The sequence below is a fragment of the Mustela nivalis genome (assembly GCF_964662115.1).
Source record: "Mustela nivalis genome assembly, chromosome: 9".
NCBI lineage: Eukaryota > Metazoa > Chordata > Mammalia > Carnivora > Mustelidae > Mustela > Mustela nivalis.
This window is the reverse complement of record NC_139028.1, coordinates 118,696,231-118,715,873: the sequence shown is the minus strand read 5'-3', so window position 1 is coordinate 118,715,873 and position 19,643 is coordinate 118,696,231. Positions and strand designations below refer to the sequence as shown.

General features: G+C 66.7%; 1 protein-coding gene across 1 annotated transcript; it reads right to left on the bottom strand.

The window, feature by feature from the left end:
• Nucleotides 1-3,201: 3,201 nt before the first annotated feature.
• Nucleotides 3,202-12,805, bottom strand: CTSD (cathepsin D). The gene is made up of 9 exons (XM_082749308.1): nt 12,593-12,805; nt 10,565-10,724; nt 8,517-8,640; nt 8,004-8,122; nt 6,619-6,845; nt 4,870-4,992; nt 4,360-4,504; nt 4,157-4,255; nt 3,202-4,078 (listed from the first exon to the last, which is right to left on the bottom strand). The coding sequence occupies exons 1-9, from the start codon at nt 12,658-12,660 to the stop codon at nt 3,911-3,913; spliced, it is 1,233 nt and encodes a 410-aa protein (XP_082605434.1). The 5' UTR covers nt 12,661-12,805; the 3' UTR covers nt 3,202-3,910.
• Between the last annotated feature and the right edge of the window lie 6,838 nt (nt 12,806-19,643).

Genomic DNA, 19,643 nt, shown 5'->3' with positions numbered 1-19,643 from the left:
TCCCTCTTCAAGAACTAGTGCTGGCCTGGCGGGGCCCCCACCCTGCCCAGAACCCAGGGACCCCCACCTGCACTCCTCCCCAGCCCACCCCCAAATGGAGCCTCTCTCTGAGCCCCAACCCCACACCCAGCTCTGCACAGTGCGGCCCCTAGCAGAGGCCCTAGCACCAGAGGCTATCAAATCCAGCGGTCGCTGAACCTTGGTGGCCTCCAAGCAGCCCCATCCTTTCTGACCCCACAGAAACTCCTGACCCCTTCTGACTCTACCCAGGACAGACCCCTCAGCCCGACCTCCTGAATTTGAAGCCCTCATGCGTCCAGTCTTGAAGGCCCTGACCTCTCACTGGTTGGCTCCCTCGGCCCATGGGGCCAGATGTTCTCCAAGCCCCTAACGGCACTTGTCTCTGTGGGGTCAAGTCCACTCACCTGCCCATGTCTCTCTGCCAGTCCTGCCTGTCCCACCTGGGCCGCAACCCTGGCAGATGCCCCTTCCTCCAGCCAACACCCCCCGCCCAGCCACAGCCCCAGCCCCCTCAGAGCCTCCAGTCACTCTACACCCTCTTGCTCTCTCTCACACTTTGTCCCCAGATGACCTCTCCTTCCCGCAAAAGTCCCAGTGAGTCCCATTAGCAAGGGAAAAGGAAGCCCTAACCCTCTCCGCCTCTCCCGAAGCCCCTCCCCTCCCCGTGCGAGTGCCCTCTTCACCAACCCACCAGCCTCCACAGACCCCAGACCCTCCAAAGCCCCCCAGAAGCTGTGCCTGTGTGTGGTAGCCCTACACTTCCTCCCCCCCCAGCTTCCCCCAAGCCCCTGTCCCCTCAGAGGCCCTGGCTGCTCCCTGACCAGCCGACCTGCCTCTCCCGTCTCCAGGAGCCTCTCCTCCGAGCCCGGGTCTTCTCAGGGGCAGTGCCCGCCCGCCTCTGCCCGGGGCCTCTGCCGAGCCCTGCTCTCCCCAAACCTCTCTCTGAGTCTGAGGCCTTCTGGGAACCCCCTCGCTGGACAGGCCCCAGCTCCTCCCCGAGTCCTCCCCTGCCAGCCCCGCCCCCGGCCACCCTGGTCCAGCCTCCTCCGTGGCTGTCTGGAACCCCAGGGACCTCCAGGAGGTTGACGAAAGCCCTGGTGAGCGGGAGAGGCCCCAAGAACCAGCGCCGCACCCCCATCCTGGCCACGCCCTCGGCAGGGCCCGGCCCGGTCCAAGAGCCCACAGGCATGAGAGGATGGGGACGGTGGTGGGGACGAGGATTCGGTGCTCCCTCCTGCCGCACCCGCTGCCCCCTTCCCAAGGGCACACGTGGTCTGCACCCCAGGCCTCAGGCGAGGCAGACATGCGGAGCCACAGCTCGCCCAGCTCACCCGTGGCCCCACCTGCCACAGGCTCGGCCCGGGGGTGGCTGCGGCGGCCAGCGCGGCTGGTGGGCACAGGAGCCCGCTAGTCCTCAGACAGCAGGGAGGGCTGCCTGCCCCAGGTCCCAGGGCGGGCTCGGGGCCCTCTGCTCCACACAGCCTTGAGGCTGCCTCTCAGGGCCCAGGACCCAGAGCGGCAGGAGCGAGGGGAGGGAGCCATAGCCCCCGCTGGCCGCCACCCGGTGGGTGAGGGAAGGCGCTCTCCTCGGGCCGGGCGTCCTCCGGGCAAGGGTAGAGGCAGGAAATGCCCCCCGGGGCCTGCTGGACTGGCGCAGAGCACGGCCGGCCAGCCGGGACTGGGGCCAGGTGTTGGGCTGGCGGGGGGGCGGCCTATCGTCACCCAGCTTCTAGGGTCAGACCAGAGGCTTGGGGTTGGGTCACAGAGCTGGATGTGAGCCGGGAGTCGGACACTAGGGTCCAGAGGACCCAGCCAGCAGCACAGGGCAGTCGTCCTGGTCCTGGGCTCGAGCGTCGGCACCCGATCCGTGGCCGGATGGGGGCTGGAGGCTCAGCCTGGGCACAGGGCCACCCTGCTGTGCTCGCCCCCATGTTCCAGAGAGGGGGTGGAGGTGGCCCCGAGCTGAGGGTCACAGTGGCAGGGCCAGCAGCGAGGGAGCCGCCCTCCGAGGCCCTGGCAGGCAGAGGCAGGTCCAGGGCAGCCAGCAGGGACTGGAAGTGGGGGCGGGGCAGGGCTGATTCCTTCCTGGCCAGCTCTGAGTCTAGGTGTCCTAGGGCACAAAGGCTTGGATGACACCATCTCCCCAGCAGGCCCGCCGGCTCCCTGCTCATATTTCCGGTGCGGGGAACACAGGGCATGTGTTTGTAAGCCTCCTTGCAAATCTGGTTGAGTGTCTGTTGAAGGAGCCAGCTAGGGCCTGGCTCTGGGGTGCAGTCCCTGCCTCCCTAGGGCCAGGCCAAGGACAGCCACAGCACTGAAGGCGGAGAAGGCCCCAGGACGCGGACATCGGTCGTATTTGCCATCTCCCTTACACCTGCGGGGCTGGGGGAGGCTTCAGGCAAGTGTCCAGAGTCACTGATCGCAGCGGGCATCGTCCTAGTGGCTCAGACACTCCCATTCATCCCTTCAGACCTCCTGCCTGTGCGGCTGCCTCTGAGCTGATGAGCCCAAGCCCCCCTCAGTGAGCTCCCAAGAGGCCAGATCTGCGGGGAGATCAATGCAGCCTGAGGCGATTCCTAACCTGGGACCCCTGAACCCTGAGACTCGGGCCCCCAGGCCGGCATGCTCCAACATCGACTTGCTTTGCGCAGAGATGGCGTCCAGATGTGGCCAGGAGGCCCAGAGGGAGGCAGGCTGCCCACTCGCCATCAGCCCTTCGCCAGCTCGCGTCCTGGGCTCTCATGGGCGTCAGGGGGCTGGGGAAGCCCGGGGCCCCGCTGCTGGTGAGATGTCGTCCGGGGAAGCATGGCAGCCACTCACCTGGGCCACTCCCCTTGACCCGTGCCCAGAGCAGGCCCTGGCAACCTCGCCCGGCCCCACCCCAACCCTCCCGCCAAGGCCACATCCTGCGGCTCCAGGCCCCAGCCCTCAGGACGCGCCAGGCCTCCGCCAGCGAGGCTGGGCAGCAAGCTCGAGCCTCCAGGATCCTCTGTTTCAGGGCAGGGGGTCTGAGGGCTGGGGGCTGGGAGCCGGGGCACCTCCAAAGCTTCCCCCCGCCCCCCGCCTGGCTGTGAGTCAGCCCTCGGGAACCACGGCCTCACACCAGCCATTCCAGCTCCTTCCCACGGCCAGACTCAGAACCGCCCTCCCCCCCCCAACAAAACACGCCGACACAGAAGAGAGAGGCCCAGAGGACTGTATTTCCATGTTCACTTTGGCTCCTGGTCACTCAAGAGGGGAAAAGCTCACAGAAGGTGGCACCAGCCCCCTCCTCTCCTTCTTCCCCAACCGGCACCAGCAAACGCCCTCCTGGATGGGGTCGGGCCCCAGGAGGACCCCAAAGGCATCACAAGGCTGCCTTTTGTCCCTGAGTCCCGACCCTTCCTGCTTGTCCTTAGGCCTCGGCGGGGCCCCTTCCACGATGGGCCACACGGGAAGATGGGCCAGCAGTGCCCCGCTCTGGACCCCAGGCCAGACCCCAGGAGGAGAAGCCCAGAGAAAAGCCTGGCCTGGGGTGGGGGCTCAGTCCAGAAGTCCTGCCGGGGCAGCCAGGCCCCCGAGGCACGGGCTGGGGGTGGGGTGGGGGAGGGGGGTCCCGGCTGCAAGACGACGGGCGGCCAAGCCAGGCTGGGGCTTCCCAGTCAGTCACGTGGCTCCAGACTCGGGGTCAGCCTAGCGGCGGCTGCCCCACACCCCGCCCTCTACTAGACAGACAGACACGCCAAGGCCGGGGAAACCACAGAACAAAACGGCAGCCCGACAGCCCGGCGCCCGCAGAGCCGGGCTGTGAGTGTGAGTCTGAGCGTGAGTGTGTGTGGCAGGGGTGGCCGGGAGGGCGGGGGCGGCCAGCCTCCTCCTGCGGACCCCTTACTCCCCAGCGGGCGGGCAGCTAGAGCCTGGTGGCCTCGGCCAGGCCCACGCGGTTCTGGTCCCGGTCGAACACGGTGTAGTAGCGGCCGATGAAGACGTCCCCCAGGATCCAGAGCGGCCCGCCGGGCGGGGGGATGTCCATGCCCATGAAGCCGCTCAAGCAGATGGTCTTCCCGCCCTGCGACACCTGGGCCGGCCCCTGCGGTCAGCATCCGGCCCGCGGCCCCAGGGGCCTCCGCCCCGCCCCGCCCCGGCCGCCACTGACCTTGAGCGTGTAGTCCTCCGACGACAGCTTGTAGGGTTTGCCGCCCAGCTTCAGGGTGACCTCGGGCAGGGTGGACACCTTCTCACAGGGGATCATGTACTGAGGGAGAGAAGACGGAACAGCTCGGGGGGCGCCGAAGGGGCGGCGGGGGCACCCCGTCCACGCGGCCCCCTCACCCCGTCCACGCGGCCCGGCCCGCTCACCTCGCCCTGGATCAACGGCACGGCCCCGATGGCCTTCTGCAGCTCGCGCACCTCGTCCACAGGGCCCACGATGAGCGAGGTGCCCGTGTCCACGATGGCCTCGCAGCCTCCCTTGCACAAGGTCAGGCTGCTGCCCACGTCCACCCTGCAGGGAGGGGGCGTGAGCACGCTGGCCTGGGCCTGGGCTCAGGGCGGGCCTTGGGGGACAGTCCTACCTCCACACCGCAGCCCTGCGGGGACCCTGCCTGCCCCCCCTCTGGCTGTGCGCAGCGGCAGCACAGACTCAAGAGGTCAAGAGTGGGTTAACTGCCGGCCTCGAGATCGCAAGCGGAGGGTCAGAGCCCAGGGGCCAGGAGCACAGCTGGGCACCAGGAGGTGGGAACGGACACCCAGGGCCAGGGGCCGGAGGGCTGTTGCTACCCAGAGGCCGGCTGAGTGGGCGGCTGGGCAGGGCCCCACACGCCAAGCTCCCCGCGGGTCTGAGCTCTGGCCCCCCTGCCCAGCACTCACTGTTCCATGTGGACCTGCCAGTACGCCTTGCGGGTCACGTTGAGGTAGGACAGGGGACCCTTGTAGTACTTGGAGTCTGTGCCGCCCAGCATGAGCTCACCCCCGGGCTGCGCGCCGGGGTCCCTGGGGGAAGAGAGGGTGGGAGTCAGCCACGCTCGCTCCTGGGGCGCGGGCTGCCCACGCCCGCCCTGTGGGTCCAGCCTGACTGCTGACAGGACAGCCACACGCTGGGGCCAAGCCAGGAGGGGTGGGCGGCGCTGCAGAGACGGAAAGACCTGGAGGGAGCACAGGAGGGGGAGGACTCCCTTCTTGAGGGGCAGGGCTCCGACCCCACACCCGGTGAGGCCTGCAGAGGTGCCCAGCCCGCCAGTGAGGAAGGCCGGGGGCAGGCGAGCGGCCAGGGGGAAGTGAATGCTAGGAGCCCAAGGAAGGGGGCCGCAGCTGCCTGAGAAAAACCAACCAGGGAAGGCTTCTGGGGGAGGCACTGGGCAGCACGGGGAGTTGAGCCCGCTCATTCCTGCCCCAGGGCCTTTGTACCTCCTGTTCCCAAGGATGCCCTTGCTCTCACCCAACTGCTCCCGCTCCCCCTCACCTCTCAGCTTCCCCACACACAGCCTGCACTGCTGGCCCTGCTCCCGCCTCCAGACTGCTCCAGACTGCGCTGGACTCCCCTTCCTCCTGGCCGGGCCCCACTCAGAAACACCAGGCCAAGCCCCGTCCGCCTGCCCTCCCCCAGGCTTCACCCCTGAAATCCCGGCAGAGAAACCACACGGCTGGCTTCCATCTGCTCCGCACCTGCTGCCCTGCCCCTCCACCCTCACCCAGGAGGCATGAGCCTGGGCCCGAGGGCTCATGGGAAAGACCCCACCCTAGTCAGCGGCCTGGGGTCACCTGGCCTCTGGCAGGGGACTCCGCCTCATGTGGCTGTTGAACTACCCCTGAGGGTGGCCCCCATGCTGACGGCAGGCGCAGGGCAAGAGGGGAGGCTTCCGGGCGGGCACTCGGCCGGAGTGCCTGGGGCTGGACCCCGAGGGTGAGGAGGGGGCGTGCGGGCAGTGGCCACCAGCCGTCGGGGGTCACCTACATCTGTCCTTGGCACACCCTCATCGGGACCTGTGGCACTGCCCCGACGGAGACGGGGGCCCCTTCTCGAGGGCGCAGCACACAGATCACCCACCCTTCCGTGCAGGGCCAAGGCCACGGGGACACTCGGCATAGCTGCCAAGGGGCGGCTGGTGGGGGCCGCTCCCCACCGTCAACCCTAGGCCGTGGTTCCCTCTAGCAGCATCTGGCACTGAGGGCCCCACCGGGGTCACCTCCTCTGGGAAGCCCCTCACCTCTGGAGGTCTGGCCACAGTTTGGAGCTTGTGGCTCTGTTCCCTCTGGGCCGTCAGTGACTCGGGCCACATCGCCCACCATCAGACCCAGGGAAGCCCGAGCTGATTGACCATGAGCCCTGACCAAGGTCTAGCTCTGCGGGAGGGGGGCCCACTGAGCGAGATCCTGGGCCCACAGCCCGAGCCGCTGACGGGAAGCCCCGGCCCCACAGCCTGACCAGAGGGCTCCCCACTCATCTGTAAAGAAGTGGCCAGTCCCCTTCCCGGTCAGAGGCTGCAGGTCGGGAGCCACAGCCCGGTGCCGAGAGGGGAGGTGGGCAGCCCAAGCCCCCAGTGTTGAGCCCCGCAGAGCTGGGAGGAGGGGTGAGGCCCGAGCCCCTCCCACCCGGGGGCCGAGCCCCTCCCACGCCACCTGTTCAGGTAGAAAGAGAAGATGTTCTTCTCCACCAGCTTCTGCTGCATCAGGTTATCAAAGACGGGAAGCACGTTGTTGACCGAGATGCGGGGGTAGGCCATGCCCAGGATGCCGTCGAACTTGGCCGCAATGAAGGTGATGCCCGGCTGCTTGGTGGCTTCCCCGAACGTCTGCCTCTCCACCTTGACGCCAGCCAGGCTCGACAGACCCGACTTACAGGGCACCTGTGGGCCGAGGGGGACAGTCAGTGGGCCATGGGCACCTCGGAGCCCAAGCCCCGGGCCCCGCGTGTGCGTGCACCCAAGCCCCAATCATCACCCGTGACCTCGCACAAAGCCCAGGAGGAAAGGCTGGTGACACCGGGTGGGGACACAGCTGAGTAGAGGGACACAGGGGTCCAAGATCGTCAGGACAACTGCCATCGGAGTTAACAGATAGGTGGGCCCTGGGCCAGCCCCACCCAGGCCTGCTCCTGACCTTGGGCTACTGGATCCCCATGACCCAACTATGACCCAACTCAGCAGACTCAAGGCCACACCACCCTTCCCCCACCACAGGCCAGGCAGCAGCTGACAAACACTGAGCAGGATGTGGGGAGAAACGGGCTGTTTGGGGCCAACACCCTGACAGTGGGCACAGGGCAGTGTCCTCGCCAACATCCTCTTTTGGGCCACAGAGATCAGGAGGACACCCCAGCAGGGCAGGTGGGTCCGGGGAGGGGCCGTGCCGCTGCAGGAGGGGCTATAGCCAGCATGCCCCATCGCCTTCCTGCTGGAGCTGGGGTTGGGGCTGGGGGGCCAGAGGCCGCGGGGCAGGGGCTGTGCCATGTTCTGCTTTGCTCCTCTGCCCCCAGGACTCTCAGTCCTGACCCTTCTGGTGGCTGCACACTAAGAGGTCTCACAGAGGCGTGGGCAGGTCCATCCAGGGCCTGCCTACCTGCCTCACCCCAAAGATTCTCTGCGGCAGGCACGGTGCCCGGAGGGACCGCCAGTGTCCTCTACGGGGACCCCCGGCACATCTCTGCCCTCGCCTCCCAGTGGCCAAGGCATCAGAACAGAAGTCAGTCCCCTGCGACCGGCTCCCCCACCCAGCTGTCGGCCGCGACCCAAGGAGGAGCCTCATTTGAATCGCTTCTGGGTCCTGGTCCCAGACTCGGCCCACGGCTCTCGCACCCACGCCCTCGTGGCTCCACTTTCCCTACAGCCCTCCAGGCTGTCACGGTGCACGTACCCCAGAAACGCACAGCACCAGGTCCGCTGCCCGAGCCCCGAGCCAACCCCCCCGCCACGCTCCTGCTTGCGCCTCAGAGGCCCTGCCCTGGGGGGCTGTCACCGCGCCGTCGGAGCGCCCCGGGGCCCGGGGCAGCGTCAGCAGGGACTCACCGACACGGTGTCCTGGCTCAGGTACCCGGAGAGGCTGCCGGAGCCGTAGTGGATGTCGAAGCTGGTGCCGTTCTTCACGTAAGTGCTGGACTTGCCGCTGTTGTACTTGTGGTGGATCCCTGCGCGGCCGAGGCCCGTCAGCCGCCGCCCGGCCTGCCGTGGAGCCCCCCACCAGGCCACCCGCCGGTGTCGGCCAGACCCGTGACCCCAGGCTGGGTGTCGGCTGGCAGTGGTCGGGCCTGCCCTGCCCCATCCTCTGCCGCCACGGTCCCAGCCAGGACGCGAAGCTAGGCTGCCGGGAACGCGTTCCCCTGGAAAGTGGGGTGCCCTGGGGCAGGGCGGCGGGGCCAGGCCCACCTGGTGTGGCCGAGACGCGTCAGCGGCCGACAGGGGCTGAGGCAGGGCCACCGAAGGCCGGGGCCCGGGGTGGGGGGCTTGCTTCCCTGCCAGGTGGCGGCCAGGCCCCGTCCCCCTGCCCGCACCCCCGCTGCACGAGGCGGCGCGGAGACTCACAGCAGGCGATGTCCAGCAGCTTGCAGTGGATGGAGGGGACCCACAGGTTGGAGGAGCCCGTGTCAAAGACGACGGTGAAGCACTGCGGGGGCGTCCCGATGCCGATCTCTCCGTAGTACTGCGCCTGCGCGGGGCGGGGTCCGTCAGGGCCGTGGGCACCGCGCCCCTGGTTAGCCTGCGGCCAGACCTCGCGAGGCCCAGGCCAGAGGACGGACACCCGGGCTCCGCTCCCGCCCCTCCGCGGCCCTTGGTCCTCAGACCCCTGGGCGCTGTGGGTTCCTGCCTGAACACGTGAGGGTGGGGGACGACCACCCCATGTAAAAGGTGAGACCAGCAGTCACAGCGGCTCGGCGGACCCAGGGCCCCGGAGGACCCGCCGGGAAGACACCTCTGCCCCAGGCCCCCAGCAGGGGCGACTGCCTCCCCACAACGGGGGGCACATCAGGGCTTGCCTCTGGCACCTCATTCCCACCCTGTCCTTGCTCCACCGGACCAAGCTTGGTGGGCTCCTAGGCAGAGGCATGAGGACAACCAAAGGGAGGAGGTACACCCTGGAGGCCAGAGCATTGGCTCAGATCCCTCCCTGCCAAGAGACCCTGCCTTCGCACCCAGGGCCTCAGTTTCTTCATCAGTACACGGGGGAGGAGGCAGCCTGTGGGAAGCCCGGGGCCACTGAGCCACAGGTGAGCATGAAGAGGGCACATGCCCCTTGGACCCTCAAAGGGAAACCCAGTCACTGGGGCTCTCCCAGGTCAGAAGACACGGTGGCTTGGAGGAAAACGTGTGCTTGGGGCCCCCTGGGCCCTGCCAGCCTGGGCACCCCTTCTCCAGGGACGGAGGCTGGGCCCTGGGTCACTAAGGGATTCCGGCTCCAGTCCCTGCAGGAGCGTGTCTCCTGCTACTTGGCTCCAGGGACAAGCAGCAGCTGCTGCCTCATGACCTGAAATAAGTGTCCAGATTTGGGGGGCTGGGGGATGACTCAGCAAATCTCCGTGTGTGTGTGTGTGTGTGTGTGTGTGTGTGTGTGTGTGTGTCCACACAAGAGCTTGCACTAGGGGATCAGGAACTGGTTGCTCAGGCCCCGAGACAGATGCCCCCCCCGCCAGCCCAGTCACATGCCTGTGAGGCCACAGCTTCCTGGCACGGCGGGTGCTCCGGCCAGACAGGGCAGAGGGCATGGCCACATGTCCCAACCCCAGGCGGACCAGCGTCCGGATAGCAGCGAGGAGCTAGGTCCACCGCGCGGGGGCGGGCCGCGCGGGAAGACGCCACCTGGGCCGCCCCGGAGGTGCAGGCGGGGTCCCAGGACCTGACCCCGAGCTGGGACCAGGCTGACCCAGCCCTGGCTCGGTTTGGGGCTTACAGCATGTCCCGACTCCAACCTGTCTGCCCCTCGAGGAGCACTGGGTGCGATCAGCACTGGCTGCTGACCAGTGAGGAAGGAGGGGTGGAGGCAGGAGAGGGTCATGGGGAGCGCCAGGCCTTCCAGCAGGACAGGCAGAAACAAAAGAACTCCAGAGCCACTAATTAGGCCTGGACAGGCAGGCCCGGATGACCGGAGCACAAGGACCCCGCAGCCCCTTGGGGCCTGAGTCTGATTTGGGCTCCTCCACACCCAGCTGATGGCCACGGGCCCAGCTTGCTTATCTGCAGCCTGTGACCCTGTCCCCCACACCCACAGGCTGGCCTGAAGAACAAGACAGCTCCCGATGCCCTTGTCAGTGGGATGCAGCGGGAGAGGTCACGGAGAAGCCAAGGGCACCCCCACCTCCCTGCACGCCCCGCCCCCCAGGGCCAGGACCCTCATGGGGACACAGGTGGGAGTCCCCAAGGGGCAGGGGTAGTGGGAGGAGCACCCAGCAGGGAAGGGCGGGGCTGGGCAGAAGCCCCTCCCCCCACGGAGCCGGTGACTCCTGCAAAACCACAAGGTGCAGAGGAGAGGGCTTCCAGAACACTCACTCAGCGCTTTCCCCGAGAGCCAGCTCTGTCCTAACCCGGGCCTGCTGTCCACCCAGCCCACGCCCCGAGAGGACAAGCCCCATACTCACGTCCATGTAGTTCCTGAGCACCTCCGGAACGGGATCCCCCGCCACACTGGGCACCCCCTGGGAGTATTTTGAAATGGGGCCTCTGGCGATCAGATCCTCCACGGGGCCCCCCAACTCCGACATGGTCCGGCGCACAGAGGTGAACTTGTACAGCGGGATTCTGTCAAGAGGAGCGAAGAAAGGGGCTCATCAGGGCTGGCCTCCTCCTCCCCCCGACTGCTCCGTACCCTCCCCCATCCCTTGTCCACAGTCTGTGCCGCCTCCGGTCCCTCCCGGGACAGCGGCCCGTGGGGTCCGTTAGGGCATGGGCGCCCATGCGTCACACCTGCCCCATGCCCTCTGAGGGGACCCGTTCACCTGCCCTCCGAATCTGCTGCTCTCCACGCAGCCCCCACAAAGAGGTGGTGCCCACTTCCCTGCCCAGCCACCAGGGCAGGCTATGCCTGGTCATCAGATGGGACTTCAATACCACCACCTCTGAGAAGCCCTCCTTGGCCATCCTTCAATGTGACCCTGCTTCCCCCCAGGGCCCTCGCAGTAGTGAATTCATTTCCTGCCGATGCATCCTCTGTCCCCATCATGGTGCAGACCCCAGGAAGGCAAGGCCTGCCCTGGGGTGGTGGAGGTCTCTGCCTCTGGGTCTGCCTTCCCCTGAGATGCCCACGGCTCCCCCAGTGCCAGCCCCTCCCGGCCTTGGCAGTCTGCCTGGGCAGAGAGAGCACGGGGTTGAGGTCAGGTGACCGGTTCTTGTGCATGTGGGTCCCTCTCTGGCCTGGGACCTTGCTCCTGGGTTTCAGCTTGCTCCCAGCTCCGACGGTGCAGGGGACACCCCAACCCTTGGACGGCAGGTCTTCCCAGCCCAGGCGATTTGGGAATTCAAGGTCACAGCTGGCCCTTCCTGGCACACCAAGGGCGTGCTTAAGGAAGATGGGCTCTTGCCCAAGACCTAGTAGGCTGTGAGAGTCCACAGTTCTCCCCTGGGGGAAGGGGACACGCCCTCCAGTAACCCAGGAAACAGGTGCCATCAGTCCCACAGGGCCGGGAGGAGGTGTGAGGGGCTCTGGTCTGGCTGCGAGGCCCGCACAGCCGCATCCTCCGCTCCCCACGGCCGTCCATTCCCGGCAGGGAGGCCTGTGGGTGGCACCAGGGTAGGCGCAGCCCTACAGGTGCCTCCCCACAAAGACTCCATTTGGGGCTACGTGCCCCCAAGCCACAGCCCATGGTAAAGCCCACGCCGAGTGGCCTTCTGGCAAGGGTGAGTCCCACTCGGCCCCCAGCCAGCTCCCACAGCTCTGTGACCTCACCCACCTGCCCACGGGCAAAAGGCCCATGGCAAAGGCACAAGGATGCCTTCCCAGGCACCAAGGCCCCATGGGGCAGGGTGGGGGCAGGGCCAGAAGGGGCTGGCCCTCGGTACCCACCCCCCCATCTGGGAAAGCAGGCTGCCTGGCAAGAGTGGGAGGGTGGGCGGTGGCCGTGCTGGTCCTGGGCCTGGCTCGGCCGCATCCAGGCCCGGCGGTGGATGCCCTGGTACCGGGGACAGGGTCCTGGGCCTGAGGAAGGTGTGGTCCTCACGAGGGCAGGGGCCGGTGCGGAAGGCTGCTGCAGCCCGGCCACTCACCCAGACCCTCCCCTTAGGCTTCCTCCCTTGTGTCTCTGAGACGCCGGGGGGCTCCCCGCGCCACAAGGTCCCCCGCCCCAGACCGAGGCAACCACGCCCAGTTCACAGCCGGCAAAGGAGGCGGCCAAGCGGGCGCTGGGGCTGTGCGGGCTGCACGCGGGGGTCCCGGCTTCCGCACGCGGCCGCGAGCGCAGGGACCGCGATGCACCTGTCCTGGGGACGCTCGGTCGGCCCGGGCCCCAGCCGCCCTCGCCCGCGCAGCCGCCGCCCCCCAAGGCCGAGCGCACGGCAGCAGGGCAGGAAGGGGCCCGGGGCCGCGGGGGAGGCCCCGCAGGAGGCGGCGCGGGCGCACGGCCGCATTCCGGAGCCGGGGCGCGCGGAGGGCGCCGGGGCGCGCGGGGCCTCACCGGACGAGCGCGGCGGCGGGCGCAGCGAGCAGCCCGAGGACGAGCAGCAGCAGGCTGGGGGGCTGCATGGTGGCGGCGGCGGGGTCGGAGCCGAGCGCCGGGAGGCCGCGCGCTTATAGCCGGGATGACGGCGCACTCGGCCGAGTCAGCTGACCGCGCTGTTTGCACCCGGCGGGTCACGCGGGCCGCGGCCGGGGCGGGGCCATCCGGGCCGGCCCCCCGCGGGGCCGCGCACGCCGCTCGAGGGCGCGCACGCAGGCCGGCGAGTTCCCGGAGCGCCGCGGTCCGAGGGGCGCGCGGCCGGGGCGGCGGGGGATGCGGGCCGGGGCGGCGGGGGACCGGGCTTGGGACCCTGGGGACCGGCAGCCGGGCAGCCCCCGAGCCCGCGGCTCCGTCGCCGCCCCGAACCCGCGGGCCGTGCGCCGCGCGAGGCCAGGCCGCGCCGCCCTTCCCAGCCCCGCCCCCCTCCACTGCACCTGCTGCGGCGCCGGCCTCCGCCCAGGCCTCCTCGTCCACCTCCGCCAGCCACTCTTCTTGGACCCGGCGTCCTGCAGACCTCATCCTGTCTCCAAGTGTTCCTAGGCGTCCCCTTCCAGCTCCCCAGAGCAGCACCCGCTGACCCTACCCCGGGTCCTCCGTCCTCTGGGGGCCCACGGTCCCCTCCAGGCCCATCTCCAAGGATGCTGGGCGGCGGGATCACATAAAGAGCCGGGTCTCTCACCTTGAGCGATTGGGGTCGTCTTCACCAGCCTGGGGAGAGCCCCTCCCCGGGGCCCGTGCTCAGTCCTACTGAGGCCGCAGTGACCCTGGGCCCTCCAGGACCTCGCACCTCCCCCAGTCACTAAGGCATGCCAGCTTGCTGCGGAGGGGAGGGCCCTGTCCACCTCTCCAGGCAGAGGCCGGGCAGGCATGAAAGAGGAAGGGAGTCCGGGCAGGTGACTTTGGAGAGGGTGCATGCTGAGAATGTGCTAGAAAGTGACCCTTGCTGGGAGCAGGCCCCTCTGGGGAGGTGACATTTGAGAAGGTGTGAACAATGAGGACATTTCCTCACGGGACTCGCCTATAGGGCACTTGTTCTCAGGTGGTCCTGCGGGCTGCCCCACTGAAAGGCGGGCAATGGGTTCTGTGGCCCATGGCAGGACGGACGGGAGTCCCCATCTTTTCTGCGACCACCGAATCAGTCAGGACCCTGACCCCAGCCGTCACCCTCCACCCCGGTCAGCCTGATGGCCACAGATGAAGGACCACGGCCTCGCCCTGCCTCCACACCTGCCTGTTGCCCGTTTGTACTGGATTCACCTGGTTCGGTTCCAGCTATGAGGACTGGGGCCAGGAGGGAAGCCGGCAAACAACCCTGCCTTCAGAATCTGCCCCCAGGTGTGCAGGCCCCGGGGTGGGACCCTGACTCGGGACATTATCACCTCCCTGCTGGTGGGCCGCTGCCTCAGACGGGGCAGCTGGGCTCCGATGGGCTGCACACCACATGCGCTCAAAGGTGGTCCCAGCTGGTGTCCCCTGGGTCCCCACTGCCCACAAGACTACAGGTGTCGTGATGTTCAGATATAGATGTGAGAAAACAGCCTTGGGGGGGGGGGCGATCTGCTTTGTCCACAGGGCACTTACAAAGCCAGCCACAGTGTGGACGGCGAGAGGGCCCAGCGGTGTGACATGGCAGCCGGTTGTGTCTGGCTGGGGCAGGTGCCAGCCAGGCGGAGACCCTGGGCTTTCCCTGAGCAGGGAAGGGACCGCTGGCGACCTAAAGCCTGGAGAGACCAAGTGTCCGGCTACTCCACAGAGAGGGAGGACATTGTCTCTGTGCTGTTCCCGTGACCCCCCTGCACCCGGAGCGAGGCCTGGCATGGGGTGGGGGGCGCTCGTGGACAGTGACATGTGGAGAGATACACAGGCCCCCTAGACCCGGTCTTGTGCCCACCAAAATCCGTTGGTCCTGAGTGGTGTTCAGGGTTCCTGGCTGACTTCTGTGCTCCTTCCCTCCAAGACTTTCCACGGTGCCCTGATTCCTCACCTCACCAATACCCAGGAGAGGTTTGGGGCGGAAAAGGAGTGGGAGAGGCCGCCCCTGGGCCCTGCAGCTGCTCCCCAGAAGGCAACGCGGGGCTCCCTCCCTGGGGGGCATATCTGGGCCCTACTGGGCCTCCTCCAGCCAGCTCCAGACAACGCCATGACCCACCTTCCACAGCTGTTCTGGTCTGGGGCCTGGTGTGCCCCAAATCCCTCTAGCCTCAGGCAAGTGCAAAGGTCCCAAAAGGCCCCTGCCCCTTCTAAATGTGAGGCAAGGCTAGGGAGACGTACTCCCCTGATGAACCAAAGGCAGTGGGCCCGGCACAGAACCACAGGGCTTAAGGGCATTCCAGTGCCCACTGACCAGGTGCCCTAGGGCAAACCTGGGGGTGGGGGGAACAGGACTCCCAAGTCCGTTCAGCAGGTGCAGAGTGTCCTGGAAATCTGAACGCAGTGAGGAGCCCAGAGTATGGCTCTGGTGTCTCTGACTCCTGGTGGGTGGGGGCCAGTGTCTAGAGACTGTCCTGCCCAACCCTGGACTCTCTAGCAGGGAGAGCCAAGGCCCCGATGGGTAGGGTAGGCCTGGGTGAGCCGGAGAATGAGAGTGGGTTAGAAGCCACATCCATCTGACCTCCACTCCCACACCTCACGGGTCAGGTCCCCGGGACCCTGTGCACCCATTTGTCTCTCTCCTGTGCAACCGTCCAGCACCATCGAGTGCCAGGCACTGCTCAGGGCACCAAGGAAATGTCGGGGACAGGTCAGGGGACTTGGGGCATGGGGAGGACGAGAGGGACGAGGAGGAACACGTTGCATGAGAGGAGCTCATGTGAGCCGACGAAGCAGGTGATGGGTCAGCAGACTGGGGAAGAGGCAGCTGAGCTCCGGGGAAGGGGTCAGAGGCGGGCCCGCCCGTTGGGGCACTCAGACTTGCAGCCACTGGGAGGCCCTTGGTGTGCCTCTGAGGGGGATGAGCTTAGGGTCCTGAGTGGATGCAGAGGCGGGCCTTGACCAGCATCTCCCTGCCACTGTTCTGAGATTGGGGCGGCTGGTGGGGGAGGGGCGGGAGGGAGGCGGTGCCTGGGTCAGGACGGTGGGGGAGGAGGCAGGGAGAAGCGTTTCAGGACCCATTTCTGAGGCCAGGCAGTAGGATTCCCCGATGGGCTGGACAGGTGCTGTGTGAGAGAGGGGTCAATGCTGACTTGGGCTCTGGGCAAAATGTCCAGGGGGGTAGCGTGTTCTTGGCAGAGCCAGGAAGGGAGGCGGGAGCAGGGGACCTGGGAGGAGGACGGGGAGCTCTGTTCTGGATGCGTCCAGTTGAGCTCGTGCCCCTTTGGACGTGCAAGGGGCGCTGTTGACGGGCAGCAGCTGCGGGAGCTGGGGCCTGAGGTTGGAGGCAGCCGGGGCGAGGTGTAGACACAGACGCGGAAGGCCGCCGGGCCGCTCGAGTCTGAGAGGTGAGGGAATCGAGAGGGAGCAGCAAGGAAGACTGAGCCTGAGCAGCCGGGACAGGAGAGACCAGGAGGGGGTGCCTGGCAGCCAGCCGAGAGCCGTCGGAGGGTACTGTGGCCCGCCGTGCCGTGTGCCCCCGTCGCGGAGCAGGCGAGGATGGGACCACACACTGGCCCTGGATTCAGCAAGCTGACCTCGAGGAGAGCAGTGTCAGGCCGGGGTGTAGACCCCGTGATGAAGACAGCGTGGTATTGACCCAGAGAAGACAGGTAGACGTCCGGGACAGGGGAGAGTCGCACCTGCGGAGAAGGACAGTCTTCTCCACGAATGGACGGGTCGGAGGATGTCGAGCCCATCCTCACACCATACACGGCCATCCACTCCAGGGGGGTCAGAGACCCGAACGCCAGCGGGGAATCCTCTCGGGGGAAGAAGACGCAGGAGAATGTCTACTTGATCTTGGAATCATGAATTTAACCAACGAAGATTTGTTTAAGGAGGAAACACAAAAAATGCCAAACCTGCCAAAGACGTCGTCAAGAGAACAAGACAACCCTCACATAGAAGAACGCTGCGGTGAGGTACACATCTGGTACAGGACCGGTCTCCACAGTACGTGAGGAACTCTCCAAACTCGGTAATAAGAAAACAAACAACCCACTCAAAAATGGGCCAAAGGCCTGAACGGGCACGTGGCCTCAGAAGAATCCAGAGGGCACGTTCGCACACGAGAAGGCGCTCCCGCCATGTAGGAAACGCACCTCAAACTACTCTATGTGCCTCCTAGGAAGGCCACAGTCCAGCCCTGGACAGTACGAAATGCCGGTGAAGACACAGGCAACCGGACACGGCCGTCCACTGCTGCTGGGGACGCGAGATGCTGCAGCGGCTCTGGGAGGCACAGCCCCGAACATCCGTGTCCGCGCGACGGGCCATCACGCTCCATGGCACACACCCAAAGGAGTCGAGGACTGATGTCCACACAGAAACCTGCACATGGATGTTTCTAGAAGGTGTCGTCGTGATTGCCAGCGCTCGGAGGCAGCCGAGGCCCTTCGGCAAGTGGATGGGAGAACCCTGGTCCGTTCGGCACAGAAAAGGAGTGAGCTAGGAAGCCATGAAACTTCACGGAGGCAACTTACGTGTCTCTCACTACGTGAAGGAACCCCACGCTCTGTGATTTGAACGTGGGGACGTCCTGGAAGAGGCAAACTGTGGAGACGGGAGCGAGACCCCTGGTTGCTGGGAGTTTGGAAGGGAACAGGAGGAGGACAGAACCTCGCGCCGGGAAACTACGCCGTGCGGGACTGGAAGGGCGGACGCGGGACTCCCTACACTTGTCAAAACCCACCCGAGCTGCAACGGGGCGTGAGCCCGGCCGCCAGAGATGGGCCTCGGTGAAGAGGGGAGCAGGCCGGAGGGTCGGCCTCGACGGCCCCCGGGGAGAGACGTCCACAGCGCGGGAACCGTGCGTGTAGGAAGGATGCGTTTGGGACACGTCTGCCATCAGCCAGTCTTTCCGTAAACGTAAACCCGATTTAGAAATTAAAGTCTCCTAATGGCAAAAGAGGAGCGTCAATGTCTCTTGGGGGAAAAGGATCCATTCGACTACACGAAGATTAGCAACTTCTGGTCCTTAAAACACACCCTGAGAAGAGCCAAGCCACAGCGAGAGGAAACGGACCCTCACTGCACCTGTGTGCGGCCGCTAGTGCCTGAGACCCAGGGACCGCGAGCCTAGAAGGCGGGCCACCCAGCAGAGAAGGAAGCGCTCCCCATGACGACAGGCACGTTGCACCCACACAGAGGAAACCCATGACCCCGTGCTCGTCCTCATGCGGCAGCAAAGTGCAGACGCGAGCCCCGGTCCGCACCCTGCACGCCTGCGGGGAAAGCTACGGAGGAGACACCGGAGCCGGGGTCGGGACCGCGGGGCACTTGGCCCTTGCCAGCTTGCGGGATGGCACTCGGTACCTGCACCAACTCCCAGTGGCCCTTCCACTAAAGCCGGCCCCGAGTTGTCCTTGGCCAGTGGCCTGTTTTCTAGGCCCCCAGCCACCCCGTCAGGGACAGGAACGCACATGCGCGCGGTCGACAAGAGCTCCCCACGGGAAAGCTCCCCAAAGCCGGGAGAAGCTTGTCCCCAAGACCCGAGAAGGGATAAAGCATTTGGGACACAAGAGTAGGCTCGCAGCCTTGAGAATGAATGAATGAGCCCCTGGCGCCCCGCCAGGAACCCCGCAAACACGGAGCTGGGCGTCGCGCCCACCTCAGTTCAAGGGGGAGGAGGGTGGGGGCTTCTGGCTGGCCCTGCGCTGCCCCGGTCTCCCTGCCCAGGCCTGGGTGTCGCTCGAGGCTGAGACCCCGACAGCCCCCAGTGGGAAGCTGCCCTGCCTGTCCCTCCCGCTCCTGGCGCTGCGCACCTGCGGCTTCCCGGGTGCCCCAGACGGAGAAGGGGGGTCTGCAGGTCCTGAGCACGGAGCTCCTAGGGGGACCCAGAGCTGAGGGGGCTCGCCAAAGGGCAGAACCCCAGGAGAGGATGAGGCAGGAAGTGGTTTCTCGCCAGGCCCTCCCACGGAGCCGCAAGAGAGCAGCTGAGCCGCTGCTGAGTCATGCCTGCCCTCCTGCCCCGCCCTCCGCCTGGGCCTGAGTCACCCCAACCCTCAGAGGGAAGGAGCGGGTGCAGTGCCCCGGGGCCCCAGCCACAGGCCCAGCCTGTTAGCTCTGCCAGGGTGCACAGGAGGCCAGGAGAGGAAACTAGCTCCCGGTCAGCTGACCTGGGACAGTGGGGGGGGTGCGGGAGCGGCTGGCACAGAGGTGATGGGGGAGGGGTGCCCAGGCACAGGTGGAAGCAGCGGGGCTGGGGGTGCCAGGCCCCGGAAAAAGGGCGGGGTGTGCCTGGGCACCGTTAGGGTCCCGATGGCTCAGAAGCCCGTTGCAGTAGACCCTCCAGCCCCAGGGTGGGGCCCGAGTCCTGGTCTTCATCATGACGGCCCCAGGAGGTGGGTGGTGGGCTGGCAGCCACGTGAGACCCTAGGGGCCCCCAGGGGCCCAAGGGTCCAGGACCTTCCTCGGGAGCTCAGTACAGGGCTGGTCGTGTCCCTGACCTGGAATGACTGTGTGCTGACTCTCTGGTCCCCAAGCTTGGCTGGGGACCCCTCTCTTTATTCTTTCTCTAAAAGCCGCCGAACCAGAGGGCACCAGACACTGCGCTACACACGGGCTGAGCAGGATAGCCGCGGACCTGCCTTCCTGGGGCAGCTAGACCCAAACCAAGTCCTCAACCAACAGAGAGCCTAGTTACGGACGAGGGCATGGGTTGCGTGACCGTTGGGGCCACTGCTCCAGGGTAAGGGGGCAGGTACTGGTTGATGGACAGGAGCCACCCCAGGAACAGCAGTGGGCTGGGGGTTGGAGGCTGGGGAAGGTAGGAAAGGCTTTTAGGTTGGGGACAGCATGTGCAAAGACCCCATATGGGACCGAGCCCAGCAAGCTCCAAAGATGGAGAGAAGCCCCCTGTGGCTGGGGGAGGCAGGGAGGATGCGTGAGGTAGGGCCAGAGGGATGACAGGGACCTG